General features: G+C 47.5%; 1 protein-coding gene across 1 annotated transcript in view; it reads right to left on the reverse strand.

Annotated features, from left to right (window-relative positions):
• LOC147441568 (WD repeat-containing protein DWA2-like) overlaps positions 1-24,855 on the reverse strand; it is a 131,016-nt gene that overhangs the window by 42,512 nt on the left and 63,649 nt on the right. The window contains exons 5-6 of the mRNA XM_086483155.1: positions 24,030-24,132; positions 23,761-23,888 (exon numbers count right to left, since the gene is read on the reverse strand). Of these exons, the coding sequence (XP_086339281.1) occupies positions 23,761-23,888; positions 24,030-24,132 (231 nt within the window). The remainder of the gene's footprint in view (positions 1-23,760; positions 23,889-24,029; positions 24,133-24,855) is intronic.

Genomic DNA, 24,855 nt, shown 5'->3' on the forward strand with positions numbered 1-24,855 from the left:
AAAGCTCCTGCTGCCTCTTCTGCCAGAAAGTGCTAACTTGGGTTTGCTTATATATTAACTTAGCAAAATTGCCCTACCTACTTTTGTTGGAAAGTCACTTAAAAATAATAAGTGAAAATACCAAAAATAGGGAAAATAAGCTAAATGCACTGGAAAATTCCCCTGACTGAATCTGATGGATTTTGAAGGGGAAACTGATGATCATGCTGTGTGCAACCGGAGGATATGCATCTATTGCTAAGTGACTGGGCATGCACAGTCTACGAATAGACTCACAAAAGTGCCAGATCACTTCTAATCTAGACTGACTGGACTGACTGAACCCTGATCATGTTGTAGCTTGTCCACGGACACATAGGGCTGGATGTGTCATGTGACATCCCCTCCTTTTCGAAGTGAGGTACTGGTACCGAATTGTATGGCGTTGAGGGAGATCGCCAATAGCATCCGGAATCCTGGAAGGGACTCTTCACCGGCCCACTCTGATGTGTGGGTCGTGCGGTACTTGAACTTCATAAAGGTCTGCAACGCTTGCTTCTTTGGGCCGCGCCGAAAGCGACAAAGTCTTTTGTGGCTCCGTCCTTGCTTCAACTTCGTCTAGAGACCTGCTTCTTCCGTCTTCAAGAATCTCCATGGCTGAAAATTCTTGAAACCATCTCCAACACAAAACCATGAACATACCCATTCCATGTAAAGTGAAGGAAAAAAATATCTTCTTTCTGAAAGACTGTGTATGCAATGTAGATGAACAAATAGGAAGTGCCACACCGTTCATCAAACACATGCAAACAATGAGATCTAATCTTTTTCTTTTGATCTAGAGCAATCGACTGTGGCAATTCACAATGGAAATTCCCACGCTTGGTGCTCATACTTTCATGTGCTCGTTCGGAAACTGTGTCATGCCAAGGAAGAGACATGGAATGTGACTTCCTTGAATGCATACTTTTCAGCTTTTCATGAAAAATCCGCATACATTCGTGCTCATCCATGAGAGAAACGTGCTCAACATACAATATGTCATGCCTAGGAAAAGGGATCACATAACGATGCTCATTAAAATACAGGAAATGATCACAAATGAAACACTCGAACAATGCGTGCGTATCAATCATGCGAACACATAATACTTCCTGTGAGGGTTCTTTGGACCTAGGCTCGAGAGCCAAGATCGATCCTTCCTAAATGATCGAATCGTCTTGTGGGGATTCTTTGGACCTCGACTCGAAAGCCAAGATCGGTTCTTCCTGATTGATTGAATCTACAACGAGGTTAGCTTTGCTAGAAAAAGCATCCACTAACACATCATCCTGGTGAACAATCACAGCTTCTTCATGCAACTCATCATGCTTGTGAGAAATCACATCTTCATCACCATGCAAATCATCATGCCTTTCTTTGGCATCCAAATCATCATACTTAGCAATATCATTCATGCTTATCTTTGTCATCCGAATCATCATCATGCTTCACACAATCATGCAAATCCTGTGTATCATGCGTTGGAGAAGAAGAGACTGAGAGAGTCTCCTTTCTCCAAATCGCTTGCATCTGTGCCTGAACTTGAGAATAGAGTCGCCAAAACTCTTTGTTGTGTTGGTCGCTCTTTTCTTTGAGGGCTTTGTTCTCGCGATCAAATTCTGCTTGTCTTGCTTTGTTCTCTTCATCAAATTCTGCTTCTCTTGCTTTGGCTTCCAAGCGTGCTTGCTCGCTCTCACGCGCTATGGCTGCCATTCTTTCTTGGTACTTACGCTCGATGGCTGCGATTCTTTCTTCGCTTTCTAACTTCCTGTCCATCATCCTCTTGTCAAAAGCCTCCATAGGAGTGAGTGCAATCCTTGTCGTAGATGGGGAAGGGTCAGAAAAACCTCCTGGTGGGGAAAATTCTTCTTCGCCTCTCTCATGCTCATCACCTCCAAGCGAAGTATCCATTCCGCTTTGAGTGATGACCATTCTGCAATCGTGGGTTCTTGTGGTCTTGGGTTCTTAAGTTCACGAGGAACTTGGGTTCTTGGGGGTCTTGGTTCTTAAGTCCACGAGGAACTTGGGTTCTTGCGGGTCTTGGGTTCTTAAGGTTTTCTTTCGCTTACAAATCGCGTTTAAGAAGGATCTTCTCTTCACCCGAGTTCTACTCTTTTCTGCGGGCGCACCCCTTGGCGGCCTTGCGCTCACACCAAGGTTGCTTTTTCCCACCTCACGTCGATTGGCCGGCCGCTAAGTGCACGGTCCGCTCTTAATGAGTGAAAAGAGACACAAGGGGAGGCTGGACAAGCCCTTCTTTCTTCGGATTCCTGTCACTCTTCAACAAAACACGATTAGGAATCGGCACGCCCAAGCGAACTTCGGTTCGTGCGACCTCAACAAGCAAAAAAATTCTTGTGGTTCTTTCCTTGAGTGACACAGAACACTGCCAAAGCTCTGATACCAATGTTAGGTGCAGCGGAATGATTGTTTGCGCTTTGCTCAAGATGAGTGCTCCGAACTGTGCTCAAGGTTCCTTTTAATTCTTATGGAAGAGAGAGCCTTCCGTTCTTAATGGAAAATGCTATGATCACAACAAAGTGAATGGACAATGTGCGTGCAAGTGTATGAGACTGAGAGACAGAGAGAGAAGAGATATACGACACCAAAAACTGTTGTAAAACCCTCCTCCAAAGGCCCCACTCTCGTCGGCGAGAGTGGTCTACTTTTTGATTGCACAAAGTGGTACAATGCGTATGCAATGGACTGATGCAACGTGGACTATGCCGATGACGACTACTTGATGGCTGAAAACTGAGATCTTCTAATCGCTGAATTTCAGGACTGTTTCGGTGGCTGAAAATGACTGTTTTGGCTGCGTTTTCATGGGCTAAAATTGGGGGAACTGCTGCAACCACTTAGGCTGAATTCTGCTGCGTTTCTATCTGCTGAAATCTGCGTTTTGTCACTGCTGAAAATCTGTGTTTTTGTTGCTGATGTCGCTGGCTGAAAATGTGAGGGTCTGCAAGCTTACTCGCGTTCTTGCAAGGAAAAACGCTGGCTGATGACTGTAGCATTCTTGGCTGAAAAACGCTAGGGCTGTCTAGCGCTGGCGATGGGAGGAATCTGCAATGGCTATGCTCCTGATGGCGATCCTGCAATGGATGGAAGCGCCAGAGGTCTAGAAATGTCGGCGGTGATGGTGATCCGAAATTGCTAGGGTGCTGAGGGGGGTACTGCTGAGAAGTTGCCTGTTGAGCGGGAAGCTCCTGCTGCCTCTTCTGCCAGAAAGTGCTAACTTGGGTTTGCTTATATATTAACTTAGCAAAATTGCCCTACCTACTTTTGTTGGAAAGTCACTTAAAAATAATAAGTGAAAATACCAAAATAGGGAAAATAGGCTAAATGCACTGGAAAATTCCCCTGACTGAATCTGATGGATTTTGAAGGGAATATTGATGATCATGCTGTGTGCAACCGGAGGATATGCATCTATTGCTAAGTGACTGGGCATGCACAGTCTACGAATAGACTCACAAAAGTGCTAGATCACTTCTAATTTAGACTGACTGGACTGACTGAACCCTGATCATGCTGTAGCTATGTGTCACATGACAAGAACGCCAAGATTTTTCTCCACACTCATGCCCATTGCTTTTTAGAGGGCCTGAAGATCATACCTTTGATCTGATACCTGGAAGCACACCACCGAACCGGCAACCTTACAGTGTGAGCCGAGCACAGAATGAAGAGATTATGAACCAAGTGAAAGATATCTTGGAAAAGGGTCTTGTCCAGCCTAGTACTTCACCGTATTGCTCTCGAGTGTTGTTGGTTTTGAAGAAAGATGGATCTTGGAGAATGTGCATCGATTATAGAGTTCTCAACAAAATCACCATCAAGAACAGATTTCCGATTCCTAGGATCGATGATATACTCGACAGATTACAGGGATCCTTGTGTTTTAGTAGGATTGATTAGAAAAGTGGATATCAACAGGATGGACAGGATTTTTCAAGAGTACATGCTATTTGTTGGCACTTTCTTTGACGATATCATTGTTTTCTCCAACAATGAGGCAGAACACAGAGATCATCTGCTTCAGGTCTTTCAGGCATTACGAGATAACAACAGCATGAGTGCAAATGGATCCGGCCAAGATAGAGACTATTCATGATTGGCCCGATTTGAAGAATGTCCATGAAGTTAGAAGTTTCTTGGGACTGTGTTCGTACTACAGACGGTTCATTCGAAAGTTTGCAGAGGTTGCTTTCCCTTTGCATATCTTGACACAGAAAGGAGTCCCTTTCTGGTGGGGATCCACAGAGGTGACTGCCTTCAAACATTGAAAGAGAAATTGACTACGGGACCAGTTTTGACTTTGCCAGACTTGCAGAAGTCATTTGAAGTATATTGTGATGCTTGTGGTTGTAGTCTGGGTGCGGTCTTAATGCAAGAAGACCATGTCATTGCTTACGAGAGCCGATTGTTCTTAAGGCAAAAGATGACAGCACAGATTTATGAGAAAGAGCTTTTGGCAGTTATCCATGCTCTTACTTAGTGGCGGCATTATCTACTCGGAGCGGATTTTACTGTCTTTACAGACCATCAGAGTTTGCGCTACTTCATGTCACAAAAGCATCTTTCGGAAAAGTAGATGCAGTGGGCGAACAGCTTGTCACAGTTTCACTTCCTAATTGTCCATGTGCAGGGACAGAAGAATGTGGTGGCAGATGCTTTGTCTCGAAAACCGTTGGTTCTGGCTATTTCCACGATACATCATAGGAGCTTCGAGGATATGGTTGACCAGTATGCCACAGATACAGATTTTGCAGACGTTTTCACACGGATACGGGATGGGGAGACAGTAGCGGGATATTCCATTCGGGATGGCTACTTGATGAGAAAAACCATGTGTGTTACACAGCCGTTGAGGGAAAAGTTTACGATTGAATGCCACTGTCCACCTTTTACGAGTCACTACGGCATTGCTACCACCATGAAAGGGGTAGAGAGATACTTCTCTTGGCCGAGACTCAAGAAGCATGTGGAAGAGTTTGTGCGCAGTTGCTTAGTATGCCAGAAGGTCAAGTTTGACAGGCATAAAGCACAGGGATTGTTACAGCCTTTACCCATACCCACCCGCCCCTGGGAAAGTATTGCAATGGATTTCATTTTTGATCTCCCGAGAACACAGAGTGGTCACGATGGTATCTGGACTGTTATTGACAGATTTAGCAAACATGCTCATTTCATTCCAATGAAGAAAACAGTCAAGCCGAATCACTTAGCGAGGCCCAGATCTTCAGATTACATGGCATGCCTGAGACGATTGTCTCCGACAGAGACCCCAGATTTACGAGTTTGTTTTGGAAGGCAATCTGAGAGAACATTGGCACGCGATTGTAGTTCTCGTCATCGTTCCACCCGCAGACTGTTGGGCAATCTGAGATTGCAAATTCAGTGGTTCTAGATTTATTGAAGTCTTATATCTCAGACCAAAAGACTCAATGGGAAAAGTACCTACCTTTGGTGGAATTTGCCTACAATAACACGATACACTCTTCGACGGGGAAGGCGCCATTAGAGATTGTTGAAGGTGCTGCGAAGGTTCCACCCTTCCTAAGCACGAAAGATAAGATTTTTGAAGCAGAAGAATATACGCGAGACGTAGATACGGCTTTTGCCAAGGTTCGCGAGACTTTGCAGAAGTCTCAAGAACAACAGAAAAAGGCAGCAGATTGACTTCGTCGCAACTTGAAATTGAAGGAGGATGATTGGGTGCTCTTACGTTTTGAGAAGGCACGCCTGAGAAAGAAAAAGGGAAAGGAGAGGCTTTTTCAAAGCTTGGTATGCAATACTACGGCCCTTTCCAGATCACTGAAAAGATAAAGGATGTCTCCTTCCGACTGAAACTGCCTGATACTTGGAGGATTCACAATGCATTTCATGTGAGTCTCTTGAAACCTTTTAAAGGTGATGTGCCTGATGATGGGGAGCCTGATGAGCAACCCGAAGGGGAAGAAAACGAGGAGACCCTTGTTCCTGAACAGATTTTGGCACATAAGGATACGAAGAAAGGTAAAGTCCGAAGGCGTTTCTTCGTTAAGTTCAACAACTATCCTGCATTTGATGCGAGTGGATGGAGAAGGAGGACCTAGCAGATACTCCTCGGATTGTGAAACTTTACCTCGACGCTTTTGGTTTAGCATAGTCTACTCCAAATGGAACCCAGAATTCAGCTTGGCCGGAGATCTGGTGCAGTGGGATGCACAAGAGGGGAGTTACTCCGCTCCTTTGTCAACTGATGCCTTGATTTTTGCTACTAAAATCAGTGATGTCTCTTTGAGCTTCAGGGATACTGACAGCTGACAGTATTCTGTTGGATGACTTTATGAAATGGAATTCCTGATTATGATACTCATTTGTTCTCGACTTCTTTTGAGTGCAGGAACTGATAGACAAAATGACTGCAGCATTTTGGTCTGATTGATCTCGAATAGACATGGTTGCAATAGGGGTTAGTCAATCGGACATCGATGAGGTCCCGGTTGGATCTAGATGCGATTGCTAGCTACATTGCCGATAAATCATGGTCTAAGATCCGAATGAATGTTGAACGTCATGTGATGTCCTGTGATGTCTCGTGATGTCTTGTGATGTCGTGTGATGTGACTGTCGATTTGGTATATGTGCTAGATGTGTGTTCCTAGTACGTAGGTACTAACAATCAGTGTCTGCTAAGACGGTTAATGGCCTCTGTCTGTTTTGCAGGTGTAATCGAGGGCGATTACAATGCTTTCAAGAGGGGGTATGTCACAAAGTGATGACGTGTCTGCCCGGGACTGAAACCAGGACTGCTGCTGAAAACCCGAAATCTGCAAACCCTAACCCTAAAACCTTCAAACCCTAAAATCTGCCAGAAACCCTAAAAACAGCAAAAAACCTAACCCTAACCCTAAAAGTGCAGCAGCGCTGATTTCCGAGCTGATGACGTGGCAGAATCCCGTGATTTGTGGCGGAATTTCAGCCTTTTGCGTCAACTGCTTTTTGTCTGCGCAAATTGAGCATGAGAGAGAGAGAGAGAGAGAGAGAGAGAGAGAGAGAAGATTCCATTGCTTTATTTTTACTAAATCTCTCTTGTGTGAGAGAGAGAAAATTTTGCTTTTGATTATGAAGCTTTTGGGGCTCTGCTTTTGGCATCCCTTGTAAAACTTTAAATAAGCGGTTTTGGGCACACTTTGCAAAGCATCTGGACGCAGAGTTTGAGAGTGAAACCCTAACCGCTCTCTTGTACTTTCAACATTGATTAATACATAAAGAAATACCGAAAGGGGCGCCAGTCTTTGGGACCAATATCTCTAGGCACAGAAACGGGCCAGTGCAAATCTATTGAGAGCTGTGAATTGTTTTGAAGTGGTTATTTGGTGCTGTTGTGATTGATTCTTGACTTGGAGTGTTCAAGTCTGTTACAGCAAGAGCATTTGTGAGACCAAAAGGAATCACCAAATACTCGTACAAACCAAAGATGTCCTGAGCGGTGTTGTATACATCTCCGGGAGCGATCTTGATCTGATAATAGCCACTTTTCAAGTTGATTCTACTAAAATACATAGAACGTTGTAGCCTGTCAAGTATATCGTTGACCTTGGGTATTGGAAACCTGTTCTGGATGGTGATTTTATTGAGAGCTCGGCAGTCAATGCACATTCTCCATGATCCATCTTTCTTACACACTAGAAGCACCGGTGAACAAAAAGGTGATGTACTCGGTCGGATTAAACCCTTTTCAAGAAGTTCTTTCACTTGGTTTATAATTTCCTCATGTGGGCTCTTCTTACTCTGTAAGCTGGCAAGTTTAGTGACGAATTGCTAGGAATCAAATCAATCGTGTGATCTTCACGTCTCTCAGAAGGTAGCTCTCTAGGCAAACCCTCAGCAAAAAAGTCGGCTAGAGCTTGCAAATAGTTCTTTTTCCAAGTCTGACAAATTTGACTTCTTATTTTCATCAACTTCATTCAAGAAGATCAAGTAAACAAAAGAGATTGGATTTCATTAAGGCCGAAGCAGATACAAGTGGGACACAGACTCTCCCTTTAATTTTACTTCTAGTGTGGCTCATTCTTCAAAGTGGCCTTTCTTGCCCGATAATAGAGCACGACGCACTTCTTGTGGAGCCAAGGGACCCCCAAAAGGACGTCACACCCCTCCAGAGGCATGATGTAGAAGTCCTTCTGCCCTAGATACCCTTGACAATGCAACCCAAGTTTGCCTATGCCAGGTGTAATGGCAATGTCCCTCCCTGGTGCCATGAAAACCGCCTCCATTGGTGGCCCCATTTCTTCACGCGTTATTCCAAGTCGAGCCGCTAATTCCGGTGAGATGAAGTTGGCCGCCATTGAAGAAGGTAAGGACTTCTCGATCACGTACTTTGCGCCACCCTACAAAGCTTCGTACTCTTATCTATCTATTATGGGTTCACCCCCACAAAATCTGGAATCAATCGTGCCTTTGTCGTCCCTTTCTTTGCTCGCTGATCTACTGCTTTAGAAGTCTCTAGTTTGTCCTCGGCCTACTCCTTTGGTGCTCTCTTAGGGCACTTTGCAAGAATGTGTCCTTGCTCCCCACAACCATAACACTTCCCCTCTTTATAGTATTTGCACGTTGTTCTACTGATAACTTTGGGCCTATGGGTTTCTTCTTTCGCTGCTTACACTTCTTTTTGTTTCCATTTCAAGTATCTTGTCCAGTTGTCGTGGACGTTGGCTTGTCGAAAGGACGTAAGAGTGTTGGCGTGCATTCCAAATCCTTCCTTGGCATGCCCCATAAGCCTTTGAATAGAATTGGACTTCTGTTTAAGGCAATATCACCAATCTCTTTGAGTAGATGCATTTAAATTTCAACCACTTTGTAGGCACTTCCCTACGCAGAAGTAAGGTAGACCACCATGTCTCGGTGTTACCCTTCAGATAAGACGCCTCCCTTTGTACTTTGGAATGTTCTGAGAAACGGCCTCCCAAAAAGACGATGCGAAACTGCTATATGAATGCAAGGGTCCGATGGTGTCCTTCTAGCCTGAAAACGTGTCAAACTTGTGTGCTTGCACACCCTCCTTCAAATCTTTGGTCTTCTTGCTCTTTTTCTCGAGTTGGTCAAACTCATGCAGATTGCATATGTCTTCGCTTCTTCCCGTACATTGGCTCGTCACAATCAAAACTATCAAAGGATGAAGTATCCTCTTCAAATTGTCAAATTGCTTGCAGTGCTTTCTAGTCTTTTTGTGGGATCTGCTTTCTTTTTTTCTTGTTCTTCTGAGCCTTTCTCCGCTTTCGGTGCTTCATGTCTCCTCTTTGTTGGAGTTAGAAAAAGCGAACTCTCTGAGCTGTTAGATGATGAAGACGATGAACTGGGATCATCCTCAAAGCAAGTAGGCTTCTTGGATTTGCTTGCTTCCTTGAAGACGATGAATTGGGATCATCCTCAAAGCAAGTAGGATTCTTGAATTTGAACTAAACTAAGCCAGAACATGTACCCAACTTGCCCATCATCTACCCTTGGACGTGGTCTTTTACTTTCAGTGAGTGTAGCTTCCACCTCAATCTTATGGTGGTTATTCTCTTCCTTCAAGAAGCACAAGACAAGATCGTGCTCTGCTCAATGGGTGCCTCTATGTCCTTATGCTCAAGAGCATCGTCAAGCTCTTCTTGCAATTCCAGTTTTTGCTTGTCTATACCCGGCTTTGCTTTTTGCTTCATGGCCGACTTGAGAGGGGCCGCGTGAATGGCAGCACGCCATCGTGAATGAACTTCGTCAAGTAGTGATTCAATAGGTACTTCGCATATTCTAGATCCTTGAAGTTCTTGATCATCTGCTTAGCACAAGTGTCCACCTGCAGTTGACAATGGTACTCCATCATGTCCACTTACACTTGGCGGAAACAGGCCGTGCTCTTCCCCCAATTCCTCGGAAGGAGGCCTGTCCCCGTCAGAAGTCCTGTTGGTATCTGCTAATCCCCCACTAGGGTTAAGGTTGACTTCTCATCACAAAGTCAGGTAGTTGGTGGAACAGCTCTCTCTTCAATAGATTCACTGTGAGAGCCCATGTGTGTTGCAGGAAGAGGGATCGGATCCTCCGTACAAGGAGAATCGGCAGGGCTATGATACCACTTTAATAGATTGGACACTCTAAACCAAATCTAGGGGAGGAGACACGGAACGACGGATTTCCGTCCCCATATGCACTGGTCCCAAATATTGGCGCCCCTTCTCGGTATTTCTTTATCATTATCACTTCACAAGAGTACAATGTCCGAGTGCCCTCTCTCTTGCAGTGCTCCCAAGCTAATCTCCGGAGAGAAGAGGCCTTAGCACACTTATTGAGGCCCCTACCCAAAAGCAGTTATATGACAATCTCTATTCCAAAAGCATTGGGTCCCAAAAGCTCTTTACCAAAAACTAGTGCCCTTCCGTAGTTAGCCGAAATCCGTATAAAGCCACATGAGCACTCAGTGCAAAATGCGGGGGGCTGCCATACAGTCTACCACATCACATTCTCCACACAATTTTTGGATTCTACTTCATATTTAGAAGGTTTAAGCTTCTCAGCCAAGTTCTGCAAGTTGTGTGAGGTTAGGTTTAGTTGTCCTCTCGGCCAAACTCTTGAAGTTTGGGCATACCACACATTTGTGACATGAGAAAACTCAGACAGAGAAAGAAAGAATCAAAAGAGACTTTATTGATGTCGTCTGCAAGCTAAACTCGGCATATGATACAAATCAATGTACACCTGTGGTATATCCTTTGTCATACCAAACAAAAAAGGGAACAAACAAAATGACATGAATTGATAAAGCTCAAACTAAAGCTATTGACTGGAGCAGAGAGAGAGAGAGAGAGAGAGAGAGAGAGAGAGAGAGAAAGAGAGAGAGAGAGAGAGAGAAATGAAATTGAAATGAAATGTTATATTAACGTCTTCAAAAGGCCAGAATGACCTATGAGACCAAACTGATACAAAAGTGGTGAATCTGTTACAATGTCTGGGTACCTTAGTACTTTGTGAAAAGTGTGAAAGTGTGAAAATAAATGTGAAAAACTAAATACAAAGTATTAAATAAACTTCTTAGGAGCATTCTAGGTGTCTGGCTAGAATGCTTCTAATCCTTTGTTGTAGTCTCCTCCGGTGAAGTGTTCTTCTGCATCTTGGTCGTGGTTGTCTCGATTTCCTAAGCTCAGTCACTCTGTCAATTAGGGTACCTTTGGTATGAATGTGGGTACTCCTTTGTGCTGGCTGTTGGCCTCTTGCTTCTCCTTCCACTCCTGCTTCTCTCGATCCGAAGAAATCTGTGATCCGCCCCTGAGGCTGTAGTGCTCTTTGTCTTCTCATTAGATTATCCCTGTGCCGATGTAGTTCAAGTAGGTACAAGCCTAAGCATCTTTGATCTTGGTATTGCATGATTCTATCTAGAGGTCCAAAGCCTTCTTTAAAGAGGCAATGAAAACGCCCCCGTATCTCATAGTATACTGTGCAGTGCCATATATAGTGTAATTCTGTCTCCGGCTCCATTCCGCATAACATGCAAATTCTGCTCTCAGGTGGGATTTCCCTAAATCTACCAAATTCAATTTCCAACTGGTGTGAGGATGTACGAATCTGACCAATAGCACATCTCAAACCATGAGACAGGTGGGTATCCATGTAACTCGGGCGAATCACAAATCCATCTTCAGATAGTTGTAGGAAATTTTCTTTGTAGTCGGCCATCTTCGTGCCCAATTCTTGTGTAGGGTCTACCCATGTCCTCTTAGTATCCAACTGTATAAGATCCTGTCGGATGATTTTATTAATCTCCGTTGGTGTAATTGCCAGTGATGGAGCCTCAACAGAGTATTGGAAAGGGGGTAATCTTTCCATACTGAACCCGTGTCTCTGAAACCACGAGGACAGTTGCACATACCAGCATGATGTATCCCCTTTCATTGCTAATTGTCGAGAGGATTCGAGGGCCAGTCTAGTATATCGGCAATTATTTGTATGCCACAAACCATGTATAAAGGACACTTGATATGGTAAGAGCTTCAATTTCTATCGAAGGGGCCGCTAGTTCCGCTCGGGAAATCATAGATACCAAAGGTCTCTCCATTGACTTCCAATTATCCTAATCCACAGATGGTCCCCAAATCTGGACCCCATAAAGCATAGCCGAAGCCACCACAGTATCAAAGAGCCAAAGTTTTGTTCGTGGTTCCTGAAACTGCACTTGTGGACACATCCTCTCCAACCCTCCCAAGGCCGCAGAGGCTCTGGATAATCTAGCATCCGATGCTTTCTTAAGAGTAAACTTCGGTCCTGCAGATACCACCCCAAGCTATGTGTATGCATGTGTGTACTCTACTGTATCCTGGACATATGCAAATGTAGGTGTCGATCTTCTAACCCACCGCGGTGTGGTGTTAAACACCATAACTTTGGTTTTACCCAAGTTTACCGACAGTCCACTGTCCTCCGCGAATTTATGTAATGCATCTAGCTGCCTCTGCATTCCATCTGTTGATTCTGCTATCAATACAATATCATTTGGATACAACAACAAAGAGATCCATGACCCTGCAAGTTGAGCCCCTCTGTCACCCTCTCTATCAATGTAATCTAATACCTCATCTATGTACATACCAAATAAAGTAGGGGACAGTGGGCATCCCTGCTTTACTCCAACGGTGGAATGAACAATGTCGGAATCCCCTTCTGGAGTACGTACATAACCAATTACTGACCCGTATAAGGCCATGATCCCCGAAATAATCTCTTTGGGGACCCCTAACTCTTGCATCCTGCGCATCAATCTGGCCCTTGGTACTGTATCAACAGCTTTCCGAAAATCCACAAAGCAACAATACATCCTTCTCCCGTTTGTTCTACCTTCCTCAATAATGGCTTTGAGCGTAAGAATATGATCTAAAGTGTAATAACCCCTTCTAAATCCAGCTTGTCCTGTTGCTCTTATGCCCTCATTCTCTGCCCATCTACACGATTTTTGTTAAAGAATGGATGCGTACAGTCGGGTCAAAGTGTGACCTACCATAATGCTACGGTAGTTCCCGGGTATCATAGGATCCCCTAACTTGAAAATAGGTACGATAGTCCAAGATTCAGGTAATCCTTCACACATGACCCGATTAAACAGACCAGCAAGGTCTTCTGAAAGTAGATCCCTGGCATGGATCAGATGTTCTACTACTAAACCACCATGATCATATGCTCTTCTTGTCTTCATCTTATCAATGGCTTTTTTCACCATTTCCGTAGTAAAGAAAGTACTAGTAGCAGGGCATGGCTCTAGCGGATCTGGTAATGGAGACTGTCCAGATACCATATATAATGATGTTACATATTGACCCCAAATCTCAGGAGAAGTAATCGTCGGAGGCGGTGAGTGCTCGTGAAATAAGCGCCAGGCCTCATGTGAGTCTTGACTCGAGAAGAGCTGATATAAATCCTTCCCCAGTTTGGCTAAAAATTCCCTTTTCTTGCGACGTACTATACACCGAAGAGCAATCCGAGACTGCTTATATGTGATGATCCCAAGTGTAAGCTCTCTCTGGACCTGGGTTCTCATCTCTCTGCATTCCTCGTCATACCAGCTGTTTTGAGGCATGTTCCCAGCTCATCTCTTCTGATCAGGTTGAGTATGTGGGTATGCCTCTTGTGCTGCTCCATGTAGTATCTCTGTTAACTGAGAAGTAATCTCCTCTACAGTATATACTGGCTCGGCTGCCCACATCCTATTATAGATTTTTTCTAGATAGACTGAATCAGTCTCTGGCGTGAAAGTATATCTTGTGTGTGTCTTCTTCCTTTGTACTTGAGAGGCATTGTATTGGAAGGAGATTGATAAGGTCAAGAGAGCATGATCCACTGCAATCCCAACCGGTTTGGGCCCCACCTTAAAGTCCTCGATACTAGATATAAAACTTGGTGAAGTCATGACATAATCCACTGTAATGGCCCCATGGCTGTGCGGGAAGCATGTGAATCCCCCAGATAAAGGGAAATTCTCTAGACCATTAAGTATGGCCAAACCTTGTATAGTTGCCATCTCCATGAGATGTCTCCCATATTCAGTGTGTTCTTTATCCTCTGAGTTTCTAGTAAGCCCCCTCTGTGATAAATCCACTTCTCTGAGCATTTCCTCAGAAGTATCATAGAATACTTCTTGAGAGTTGACCGTTCTGGCATTAAAGTCTCCTAAGAGAACGATGTCTCCGTCTCTAGAGAACTCCCATATGTCATTATTCAATATGGAGAAAGGGGACTGTCCTTTAGGTGAGGAGTAGACTGAGGTACTTGGAGGGAAGTAGCATATAGCGATATATAGAAATCTACTTGTCTCGGCTCTCATTCTCACCCACATATACCTTGCTTGCTCATCTTTCCTAATAATCTGTAGTAGTGGTTTCAGCTCCTCTTTAAATAAGACTGCTACTCCTCCTGAAACCCGGCTACCCTGTAGAGATCTCTTGTCTGGTCGACCAGCTGTTTCCCATAAATAACCCTTCACATGTGGCATACGCTATCCCGGTATCTAGTGTGTCTCTGAGTAGAAAACTATGTCTTTGTCCCTAAAGCTGTCTTCAAAGGCACCTACATCTAGCCTATATGATCCATTACAATTCCACGCCGCTATCTGGAGCGTCGCCCCATAGGTCTCGCACCGTCATGCTCAGCGCTTTTCCAGAACCACTACTTTCCCTGCTCTATAAAAGGAGATTTTCCCCTTTTCTCTTGCTGCCCTGATCTCTGGCATCAACTCTTGCATGTGTGCCACCTGTGCCAATGTAAGGTCATCTCCCAGGAAAATACCGGTTTTCTTAAGAATTGGCCTCTTCTTTAGAAATTCTTTCCTTATTTCTATATTCGGGAAGCGGAATATAAGTGCCCTATCCTTTACGTTTCCCTTCTCATTGATTCCTTTCTTGCCCACTCTCCATGCACTTGTGTGAGTAGGCTCTGTGATACCCATGCGTTGTAGCAGTTCCTTCACTTCTTCATCTACATTCTGTTTGTCTTTGACTCCTGTGACCCGCACATGCAGAGCCCGATTCTTCCTTTTCTGCTCTTCCTCAATGGTCATATTAATAATGGTAGAAGTAGGTGTGGTCTCGAGCATTTGGGCCTTCCCTTTCTTCGCATCCTCAATCCATTTCTCTGCTTCATCAACCTTTTCTTGTGTCTTAAAAAGACGTTCCGCCCATGAAGATGCCGTTTTCGATTTCTGTTCATCTCCTTCCCGTAGAGCTTTCATCTGATCCTTCATGTCCTCGAGCTCCTTCAGCACCGAAGGTTGGTCGTCTCCCTTCTCCTTAGTTGCAGATTTGCAAGCCGCAAGTTCTCCTTTTAGCTCCTCGATTATTGCATCTTTTTCCCCCATGTGCTTTTCCATATTTGTTCTCCATGCTTCAAAACTTGCTACTGCCTCATTGAGTTTCTTTTGCATAACGCATTCTGTTACATTTACTTCGGCCTTGATTAGGTTTCGTAATTCCGTTTTCAAGATCTGAATCTCCTCATTCTGTATCCCCCGGATCTCTCTCCTTAGTTCTCGCATCATGTCTCCATACATGGAGTTCATGTAGCTCTCAGCGCTCGCGTGCATTTCCTTCCTGATGTCATCTCTCATGTAGTTTAGCTCTGATTTGAGCATCATCTGGACCTTCTCCATCATTAGTTCATCATGTATCTTGGACGTTTTCCCCACTCGTAATGATCCTGGTGATAGTACAGTATCTCTGTTTCTCCGCTTAAATGTAGCTGTTGTTTTTTTTGGGGTGGTGTAGCCATCTACACCCGGCCCTTCCCCTTCGGTAGGCGGATCCATCGAACCCGAGCCCCAAATGTGGGGTAGGGTACTAGGGAGAATAGGGCAAACTTAAAAGATTTTATCTTAAGGCTTTTAACCTTAAGGCTTAAAAGTTTCTCTAAATTTGAACGTAAGACTGGGACTTCCTACGCGTAGGTGAAGGGCGGGGGTGATGCAGCGCGTATGCTGGGACTTGCTACGCGTAGTGTTGCTGGGACATGCCACGCGTAGGACTTCTCCTGCCTTATCGTGAGAATCCCCTGCCTGCCCTTCGCGCGAGCTCCTGCTTGCTCCACCTCACTCGCGTGAATCCCCTAGGCCTGCTACGATCCTGTTCTCAGCAGTTTCGGCTCAGCTCAGTGGCTGTTTGGCGAGAAGAATTCAGAGCGACCCACCTCTGCGTGCAAAGGTGTCCTTGTGCTAGTCTTCGATTCCCTCTCGACCCCACAATGCTGTCCTGCTGCAGCTTCGTCTGCCGTGCCCCAGCTTGCTGCAGCGAGGTCCTCTCCACCGTTTGCTGCTTGCTGAGAAAGAGAGAGAAGTAACCATATGAAGAGAGAGAGAGAGAGAGAGAGAGAGAGAGAGAGGGTTTTTTTTTTTAAATGAAGAAAGGTTACAACATAATTTCACACTTCAAAGTATCTTTAAAATTTAGATAGTATTTATTAACTGAAAACCTAGACTAGATATTTAGGGACCTCATCGTCTCTGTGCTTTTTGTCCTGCTAGTACTTCGTTCAGCAATTTCTCCTACCCTCTCTCGTTTCTTGCTTGCGAGGAATGGTGTCAACTTTGGAATCTTGAAGCGGAGAAGATATAAGAAGCTGAAAACAAAAGACAATGTGGCACTCTAAAGACAAAGAAGCTTTCTTTACTAGACTCTTAAAGTCTATTCTTTCAGGCTTAGTGATGGGTACAAAAGAATGCTGGGCTCTCATAATTCAAGAACAAACAGATGATGAGAAAAGTTCTCTTTTGGAGCTCTCTGCTGCTGTTCCCCCCTCGCTGCGCCATCGCGTCCACCCCCCCCTCCCCCCCAGCGCTGCCCGCCTACCCTTGCTGCCCCCCCCCCCCCCCCCCCCCCCCCCCCCCCCGCTGTCCTGCCTGCCCTCCCGCCTCCCCTTCTCGTCCGCGCGCTGCCCCCCCTGCTGCTGCCAATCGCGCCCCTGCCGCCCCCGCCCGCTGCTGCCCCCCTGTTGCAGCCGTTCCCGCCACTGCCGCCCCCGCCCGCCTGCTTTCTTTCCTCCCGTTAGCTTCCTGCACGGCGGCTCCCATAGCACTGATTCCTTTTTTGGCGCAGTGCTCTGCGCGCCAAGTTGTAGAATCCTCCCGTCGCCCTCTTCTTACGCCACAGCAGTAGACACAGATGGAGGCTCGTGCTTCGCCACAGAGGGACTCGCCCGAAGCCCCCTCGCCCGACCCCGCTGAGCCCACCATTCGACTTGCTCTTTCGCTGATAGAGCAAGCGAGCCTTGCCGCAGAGGTAGAGCGATTGCAGGAGACTTCGGTCATCTGCAAGATTCTCGGCACCCGACCTAGCAGAGGAGAGATGCGTGACCTTCTCCAGGCCCGCCTTCTCGCAGAGGTGGGCAAGATCTTGGATGTACAGATTCTCGGACGGGGTTACTATCAGATCGAGTTTGAGACCTCCAAGATGGCGTCCAAGGTCATCGCCATGAGTCCACTGACCATCCAAGCAGCACGTGCCCACTTTCGACAGTTAAGACATGGTTTTGACCCGGCTTCGGATGTTCTAGTAGAGGAGGCAGACATCCCCATCTCGGTCTGCTTTCTGGGTTTACGGAGGGAGTACTTACCACTTCTATCCAGGATCGGCTCAGCCATTGGGACTGTCCTGGAAACACCTCGTACAGCAGCATCAGTAGCTGCCAAGGCGGTTGGCATCCCCTCAGTTCGAGTTTTGGTCAGAGACACCCACACGCTCCCGAAGGTTATTCTTTTGCCTCGGGTGAGTGGGGGTTGGTTTAGACAGAGTGTGGAGTATTCGGGCCTCCCGAACCAGTGCTTCATTTGTCGACAGATGGGCCATCTAGCGAAGGCATGTCCACGGAGGAGGCCTCGACCTGCACCACTGCCTCAGCCCCAGCCTGCCAGGGCTGGCCCGCAGCCACAGACAGAGACACAGCGCACACATGCAGAGCCACCTCCGAGCCTGGGGCTCCAACGGAGGAGGGATGGCAACAAGTCCGTGGTAGACGACGACAGGGGCCACAGCGTCAACCTGGCACTCAGAGTGGCCCTCAGGCGCCTACTCAGCAGCAATGGGTTCCCACGGGGAACCACTTTGGTCCTCTTGAGCAGGAGGAGGTCCCTACTCCAGCCCCCACCACAGTTTCACCCTCGACAGCCTCTCCCCCCCCCCCCCAGAGTTCCCCCCCTCTTCCTCATCCTCCCCCCTGCCTTCTGCTCCCGTCGCTTCTTCACCTCACCCCTCTTCCTCTGTCGCCCCCTCCCGCCCCTCTTCTCCACCGCTTCCCCCAGCTCCTTCTCCCCCCCCTCCTACTCCAGTTCCACAGTCGACTCAGGGAGCAGGGCCTTCTCCGGCGGCTAGGAGATCTCTTGGTAGCGCCTTTGCCACGAGTCGCCTAGCGAGAGAGGGTCAGCCTTTCTTACGGCCCCCTCTGCAGGTACATACATCTTCCCTTGCAGCTATCCCTCGTGGTCTGAAGAGCATTGACATCCGGCGCCGCTGGGACTTCTTTGATTACGCTTCACTCGTTTTCTCGGCGATCCCTCAGCAGACCATGAGGCAGCGTGCTTCAGGGTCCATGCTTTGTTCCTTGCCGCTAGGGGGACAGAGGCCTTGGACTCAGCAGTTGGTTTCTCCTTCCCCCTTTGCGGCAGGGCCGAGATAGAGTGGACTCTCGACTCAGTGTTGGGATGGTTGCATACACAGGTCCTAGAGTTCTCTCACCACATGGGAGAACTAGGAGTTACAGACATGCTACAGACTTTGTGGCCATTGACCAAGTTTGCGGTGACACCCCCAGACTCAGAAGGATGTAGGCACATTGTGGTTTACTTCTTTGCTGATACGCAGTGTTTGCCATGCTATGTATACATTCATGAAAACTCCTGGACAGAGGAGGTTGCTTTACGCACGGCTCGCTCTGCTTGGGCTTGGGCTAGGCACTCACTGCAGTCACGCCTATCTAGAGGACGCTCGGATGCGGATTACTCCCCATCCAAGCCAGCCTCGAAGATAGCCCGTCTAGCTGCTGCGGCAGCATCTGTTCTCTCTCGCTCCCCATGAGGATAGTCTCATGGAACGTGCAGGGACTAGGTGCGCCCCAGTTTCAACGTCAGTGGGGCCGATTGCGTCAGGAGCTTCACCGTTGCCTTGTGGGAGGAGAGATTGATCTCCTTATGCTTCAGGAGCACCATCTGTGTGAGAGCCGCATTCGGCGACGTGGTCAGCTTTTGCGTGGACGATATGATACTTTTTGGTCAGCTGCTTTTGGACCTGGAGGCATCCAGGGTGGGGTATGTATGACTATTGCGGATTCATTGCAGCAGGACATTGTGGGCAGAGGGATTATTGTGCCAGGCAGGGCTCAGTGGATTACTATGCAAGTTCAGGATGGCCTGGTGGGTTTCCTGAACATCTATGCGCCCAATGTGGCGAGTGCTCGTGCAGAGTTTTGGTCACAGATTGTTGAGTCTCTGCCGCAGGCAGATCATTGGTGCATAGGAGGGGACTTCAACATGTTGGAGGACCCTTCTAACAGGATTGGTGGCAGCCATGCTACTGCGCATGGAGTCGAGTTGGCAGCTTGGGAGAGGTTTTGTATGACTCTGAGGGTCTCGGATACATGGCAGCACTCTAGTTTTGTGAGGCCCCCAGATAGTCTTGCCTTCTCGCGATCTGACTGTAGAGTGGGAGGAGTGAATCTATCGCGGATAGATCGCTTCTACACTAGTGACCACTTCAGTGACTTGGGAGGATCAGTGGGCATCCTGGCAAGGACCTCCTTCTCGGACCATGCACCAGTGATCCTCACAGTGGCAGACAGGCAGAGGAGTGGGAGCACGATGCTTCGCATCCCAGAGACGGTCATGTTGGACTCAGCACTCAGAGAGAGGGTAGAGGCTCTCTGGACAGAGGGCATGGACAGACAAGATTCTCCTGCTGACAGAGTGGCCTCAGACCTAGCTCAGATTAGCCATTTTTCTCTTCAAGCGAGGGAGGCGGAGCAGCGTCTCAGACAGGGCATTGCTTCATTACAGAGGATGCAAAAGCAGCATGACAGTCCTTGGTTGGAGGAGCAGTTACAGCAGGCTCGACAGGAGCTTGCTAGCACAGATCAGAGGCGACATGAGTTTGCTTTCCACCGACAGGCATCTCAGTAGACTCAGGTGGGTGACAGAGTGACTGGTGCTTTCTTTGAGACAGTGGGACCTCGGCACTGGCATGCCTAGGTCAGTCAAATGAGGAGGCCCGACGGGTCAGTTGCTTGTGAGCCCGAGGATATGCGTGCAGTTGCTACTGACTTTTACTGTGAGTTACTGTTTGCAGAGCCCCTGTCAGAGCGGCAGGATGCATGCACGGAGCAGGTTTGGGCACAGATGCCTTGTCTTGTGACTGAGGAGATGCGTCAGAGGCTAGAGATGCCACTTCAGCTTGAGGAGCTGCACACGGCTCTTAGGGCACTCCCCCGTGGTAGCTGTCCAGGTGAGGATGGGTTGACTCCCAGCTTTCTCTTGGAGTACTGGGACTGCTTGGCCCAGATCTCTGTAGTGCTTTTCAGTACATTTTGCACACAAGAGTGATGCCTAACAGCATGAGTGAGGGCCTGATCTACCTCATTCCCAAGGAGGGTGGCTCCTTGGATGAGATTCGTCAGTGGCGCCCCATCACCATCCTCAACTCAACCTACAAAATTCTTGCCAAGGCTCTGAGTTTGAGGATTCAGCCACTTTTAGAGAGCCTTATACATGGGACTCAAACAGGTTTTGTCAAGGAACGCAATATCCTTGACAACATCTTTACTTTTCGGAGGCTTCTGCCCTGGCACGGCTCCGTGGTGAGGACCTCGTGATTCTTCTTCTCGATTTTCAGAAGGCATACGACAGAGTTGACTGGGACTTTCTAGAGGGCACTCTACGCAGGATGGGCTTCTCAGATGCTTGGTTCAAAGGGGTGTCAGCCTTGTACAGACAGGCTCACAGTCAGGTACTTTTGGCAGGAGGTAGAGGAGATCGCTTCATGCTTACACGCTCGGTCAAACAAGGCTGTCCTCTTGCCCCCTTTCTCTTTCTGTTCCATGCGGAGGCGATGAGCATATTTTTGGTGTCACAGCAGGTTGGTCTACGGGGCATAGCACTCCCTATTCGGGGAGATGAGCTACTACACGCTGAGTTTGATGATGACTCAGCCTTGTACTTAGATGGCCAGGAGGCCAATCTTCACAGATGTGAGCAGGCTTTCGAGACCTTCTGTTGTGCATCGGGCGCACTGATCAACTAGAGAAAGACAGTGGCTTTCTCTGTTGTTAGTGCTCCTGTGCCAGATTGGATGCCAGGAGAGGGTTTCAGGTGGATTCCTCCAGGGACTACAATTCGGTACTTGGGTTGTCAAGTCGGTTTGGACTTGTCTCCCGAGCACCAGATTGCTCCCCTTCTCCTGTCTATCAGGAGAAAGTTGTTACATCGGAGCTCAGCACGACTTTCTCTGGCTAGCAGAGTAGTAGTTGCCAACCAGGTGTTGTTGGCAACTATGTGGTACATCACTTCCTGCTGGATCTTCTCGAGTTCTTGTATCAGCCAGGTAGAGAGGCTGATCAGGAACTTCCTTTGGTCAGGACGTGATACTCAGATAGCCCGAGCCAAGGTGGCTTGGCAGGTCATCACGCTTCCTTGTTCTCAGGGAGGGCTTGGGATCATTCATCCAGCACAACAGAGCAGAGCCCTTCTTGGGAAGTTCATAGTCAGAGGACTTCTTCCAGGTGAGGAGCCCTGGAAGGAGTTCTTGCTACAGTGGCTTCGTGCCAGAGTGCCTCAGTCAGGAGGCCCTTGGCAACCTTCGACCAGATGGATCTATGCGCAGACTTGGTTTGAGCAGGAGACTGGAGGACCGCTTCGCTGTGAGTTTGCTTCGATCTTGGGAGCTCTTACGGCGTGGCCTGGAGCAGACACAGCCGACGTGCACGGAGGAGCGCCTACGGCAGCCCCTCGTTTGGAACCCCATGGTTAGCACTCAGAGAGGCCACTTGGTTGGTAGTCATCCTCATGTTTCCTAGGGTCCCATGGCAGCAGGTCCAGCGCGCTCTCTAGGTGACTGGCTAGAGTTCACAGGTTTGTCAGAGGAGGTGCAGGGGTTCCAGCTACAGGGCATGAGAGGGGTGCAGAGCATGTGTCAAGACATCTCAGAGTCCGTTCCAACTAAGTGGCTCACGCCTCTCGAGCCAGTAGGCCCCCGGTGGATGGGAGCCTTCCCAAGACTGGAGGTTCTCATCTCAGTCAGGGCCTGCTCAGAGATTGTCCCAGCCCTGTTCTTCGAGCTTCAGGGTGGGGGACGACTACGAGGAGTTGCAATAGAGGCCCCGCAAGTAGCAAAGTGCTGTTTTCAGAGGATCCGAGTAGTGGGCATCTGTGGGAGGACTTGCGTCATAGACCCCGACTCAGCAGCTCTTGAGACTGGACACTCGAGGCTATGGGCTTGGGAGTGTTGTCCCCTGGCACGAGTACAGTGGGATCCTGGTGAGTGGCTATTGAGGGACCCCTTCTCTTCTGCAAACCACCCAGGAGTCCCATTCTTTCAGTACACTGTTCGACTGGGACGTTGTATGTATACTAGCAGCACAGAGAGAGGCCCGCCCCGCTGCAGCACGTCATTGGCAGGAGGAGGGTCTCACAGTCGAGTTCTTGGCAGCCTTTTCGAAGAGGTTGTGGGACTCCAGACAGTCGAGGCGAGTCACCTAGTTTCAATGGTTGGTCGCACACAGAGCTACAACAGTAGGGAGTTGGCTAGTGAATAGTGGTCTCTCGGCCGCATGTGCAGATTGTGACCACTTGGTGGAGAGTCAGCCTCACTGTCTTTGGGACTGTCCCTCGACCCAGCAGATGTGGCTACGAGTTCTTCGGCTGATGCCTGCTCTCTCCACGGCTCGACAGTACACTTGGGGGGCAGCGGCTTGGTCCACCCTCACGGGCTAGGCACTTCAATTTGAGCTATCTTCCACCAGCAGGATGATAGTGATACAGGGGGGGTGACCTACACTCCAGCCTGCTACAGAGCTTACTCCACAGGAGTGGTGCAGTGAGAGAGAGGAGTGTTGGGGGCTCATCAGTGGCCTGACACTTTGGTTCATCCGGCGGGCCCGCTGTTTCCGCATCTTTGAGGCTCGCCCTGTGCCACCAGCAGAGACTGTTTGTGACTTTTGGCTAGAGCTGATCCATACTCTCAGAGGACAGCTTGAGGGACTACAAGGCAGCTCCAACCGCATGCGGGAGCGCCACGAGGCTTTCCTTTGACTCTGGCACCCTGGGCCTTTCTACACCATAGTCCAGGATGTGCTCAGATGGCACTACCGTCCACCTGTGTGGCTCTTCCCTCCTCCTATCTCTTGATTTAGCCTCATTGTATATATGCTGTTTTTTCATTGGGAGAGTCTCCCCATCATGTTTGTTGTAGCCCTCTCTTGCAGAGGTGGTTGTAGCCCCATGGGCAGTTTTCATTAACTAATAGAAGGATCTTTTTCTCGAGAAAAAAAACAAACAAACAAACAGATTGAGACACATGTTTGGTTGAAGACTTGAACACTAAGGACTTGCCTAGAAAACGTATATCAATCATGTGAGTGGGGACATCCCCTATCAACACACAAAAAACTTAGGACTCAAAAGAAAAAGGAAAAAAAAAAAAGAAGATTTCAAAGCATCACAAACTGTAAGATAATTCCCCATAACAAGTTCAAACAAATTACTTTGTTGAGCGGAGATCCCAAAACTGTACACATGAATCAGACACTGTGGCAACGCTCATAGGATCATGAGGATCCCATGCCCCACTTCTCATGTGATACAGCACCCCAGGAGAAATCTTTTTATCTACCTGAAAAAGCATAAACCACCATTAGTCCCTCTCATGTTTAGGCACCTAAAGAACAAATGCTAATAAAGCCAGGGATAAGCCCCATAATTTTATTAGGCCTGCCTATGCAAAAGTTACAACCTTTAAAATAAAATTATGCACCTGTACTGACCTCCCAGACACATCAATATCCCACACATGCAATGCCTCCTCATCAATGCTTAATAGTTGAGGGTGTTCTCTACCACTTTGAGACCAAAGTGTACTGCCAAAAAAACCAATACCTGAATTTTACAATTAACTTAATGTAGATGAATCCAGGACGAGCCCAGATTCACCCTTCAAGAGAATCTGTAAGCAATATAGAGTATCTAAATTAAATTAAAATATAATGATTCAGGAGAATCTGTACATAAGCATTTGTAGGATGTAAAAATTTGAACGCAAAATCAAATGCACAAGTACTTCACAAGGAAGGTGGACCGTACAAACTTACATGCAATAGATATTCGGGAAACTATGGGGGGAGAGAGAGAGAGAGAGAGAGAGAGAGAGAGAGAGAGAGATGCTGATGATTCTTGAAACTTGAAAAACAGCTTCTAAGCGTTTGTGTGTGTGTGTGTGTGTGTGTGTGTGTGTGTGTGAGAGAGAGAGAGAGAGAGGTTTGATTTGATTTGATTTGGTATTAACGTCCGCCGGGGGCCAGAAATGACCCATGGGACCTCAAAGTGATACGTAGTCTCCCCTCACGGGGGTGTATGGTGTGGTGTGTGTTATTCTCTTTTTGTGTTCCTATGAGTGTCTTTTGATGCTCAAGTATGCGGGTGAGGTATGTTCCGAGAGTTGTAGGGGAGGGGTCTGTCTTGGATAATAGGTCCGCAAAGGTAGAGCAACCGCTTAGAAGTGGTTGAAAATTAGCCCGGATGTGAGCGTATTCTGGGCATTCCAATGTCACATGTGCTTCATCTTCGGGAGCTTGCATTGTACA

Source organism: Adiantum capillus-veneris, chromosome 15 (assembly GCF_014529385.1).
Source record: "Adiantum capillus-veneris isolate H3 chromosome 15, ASM1452938v2, whole genome shotgun sequence".
NCBI lineage: Eukaryota > Viridiplantae > Streptophyta > Polypodiopsida > Polypodiales > Pteridaceae > Adiantum > Adiantum capillus-veneris.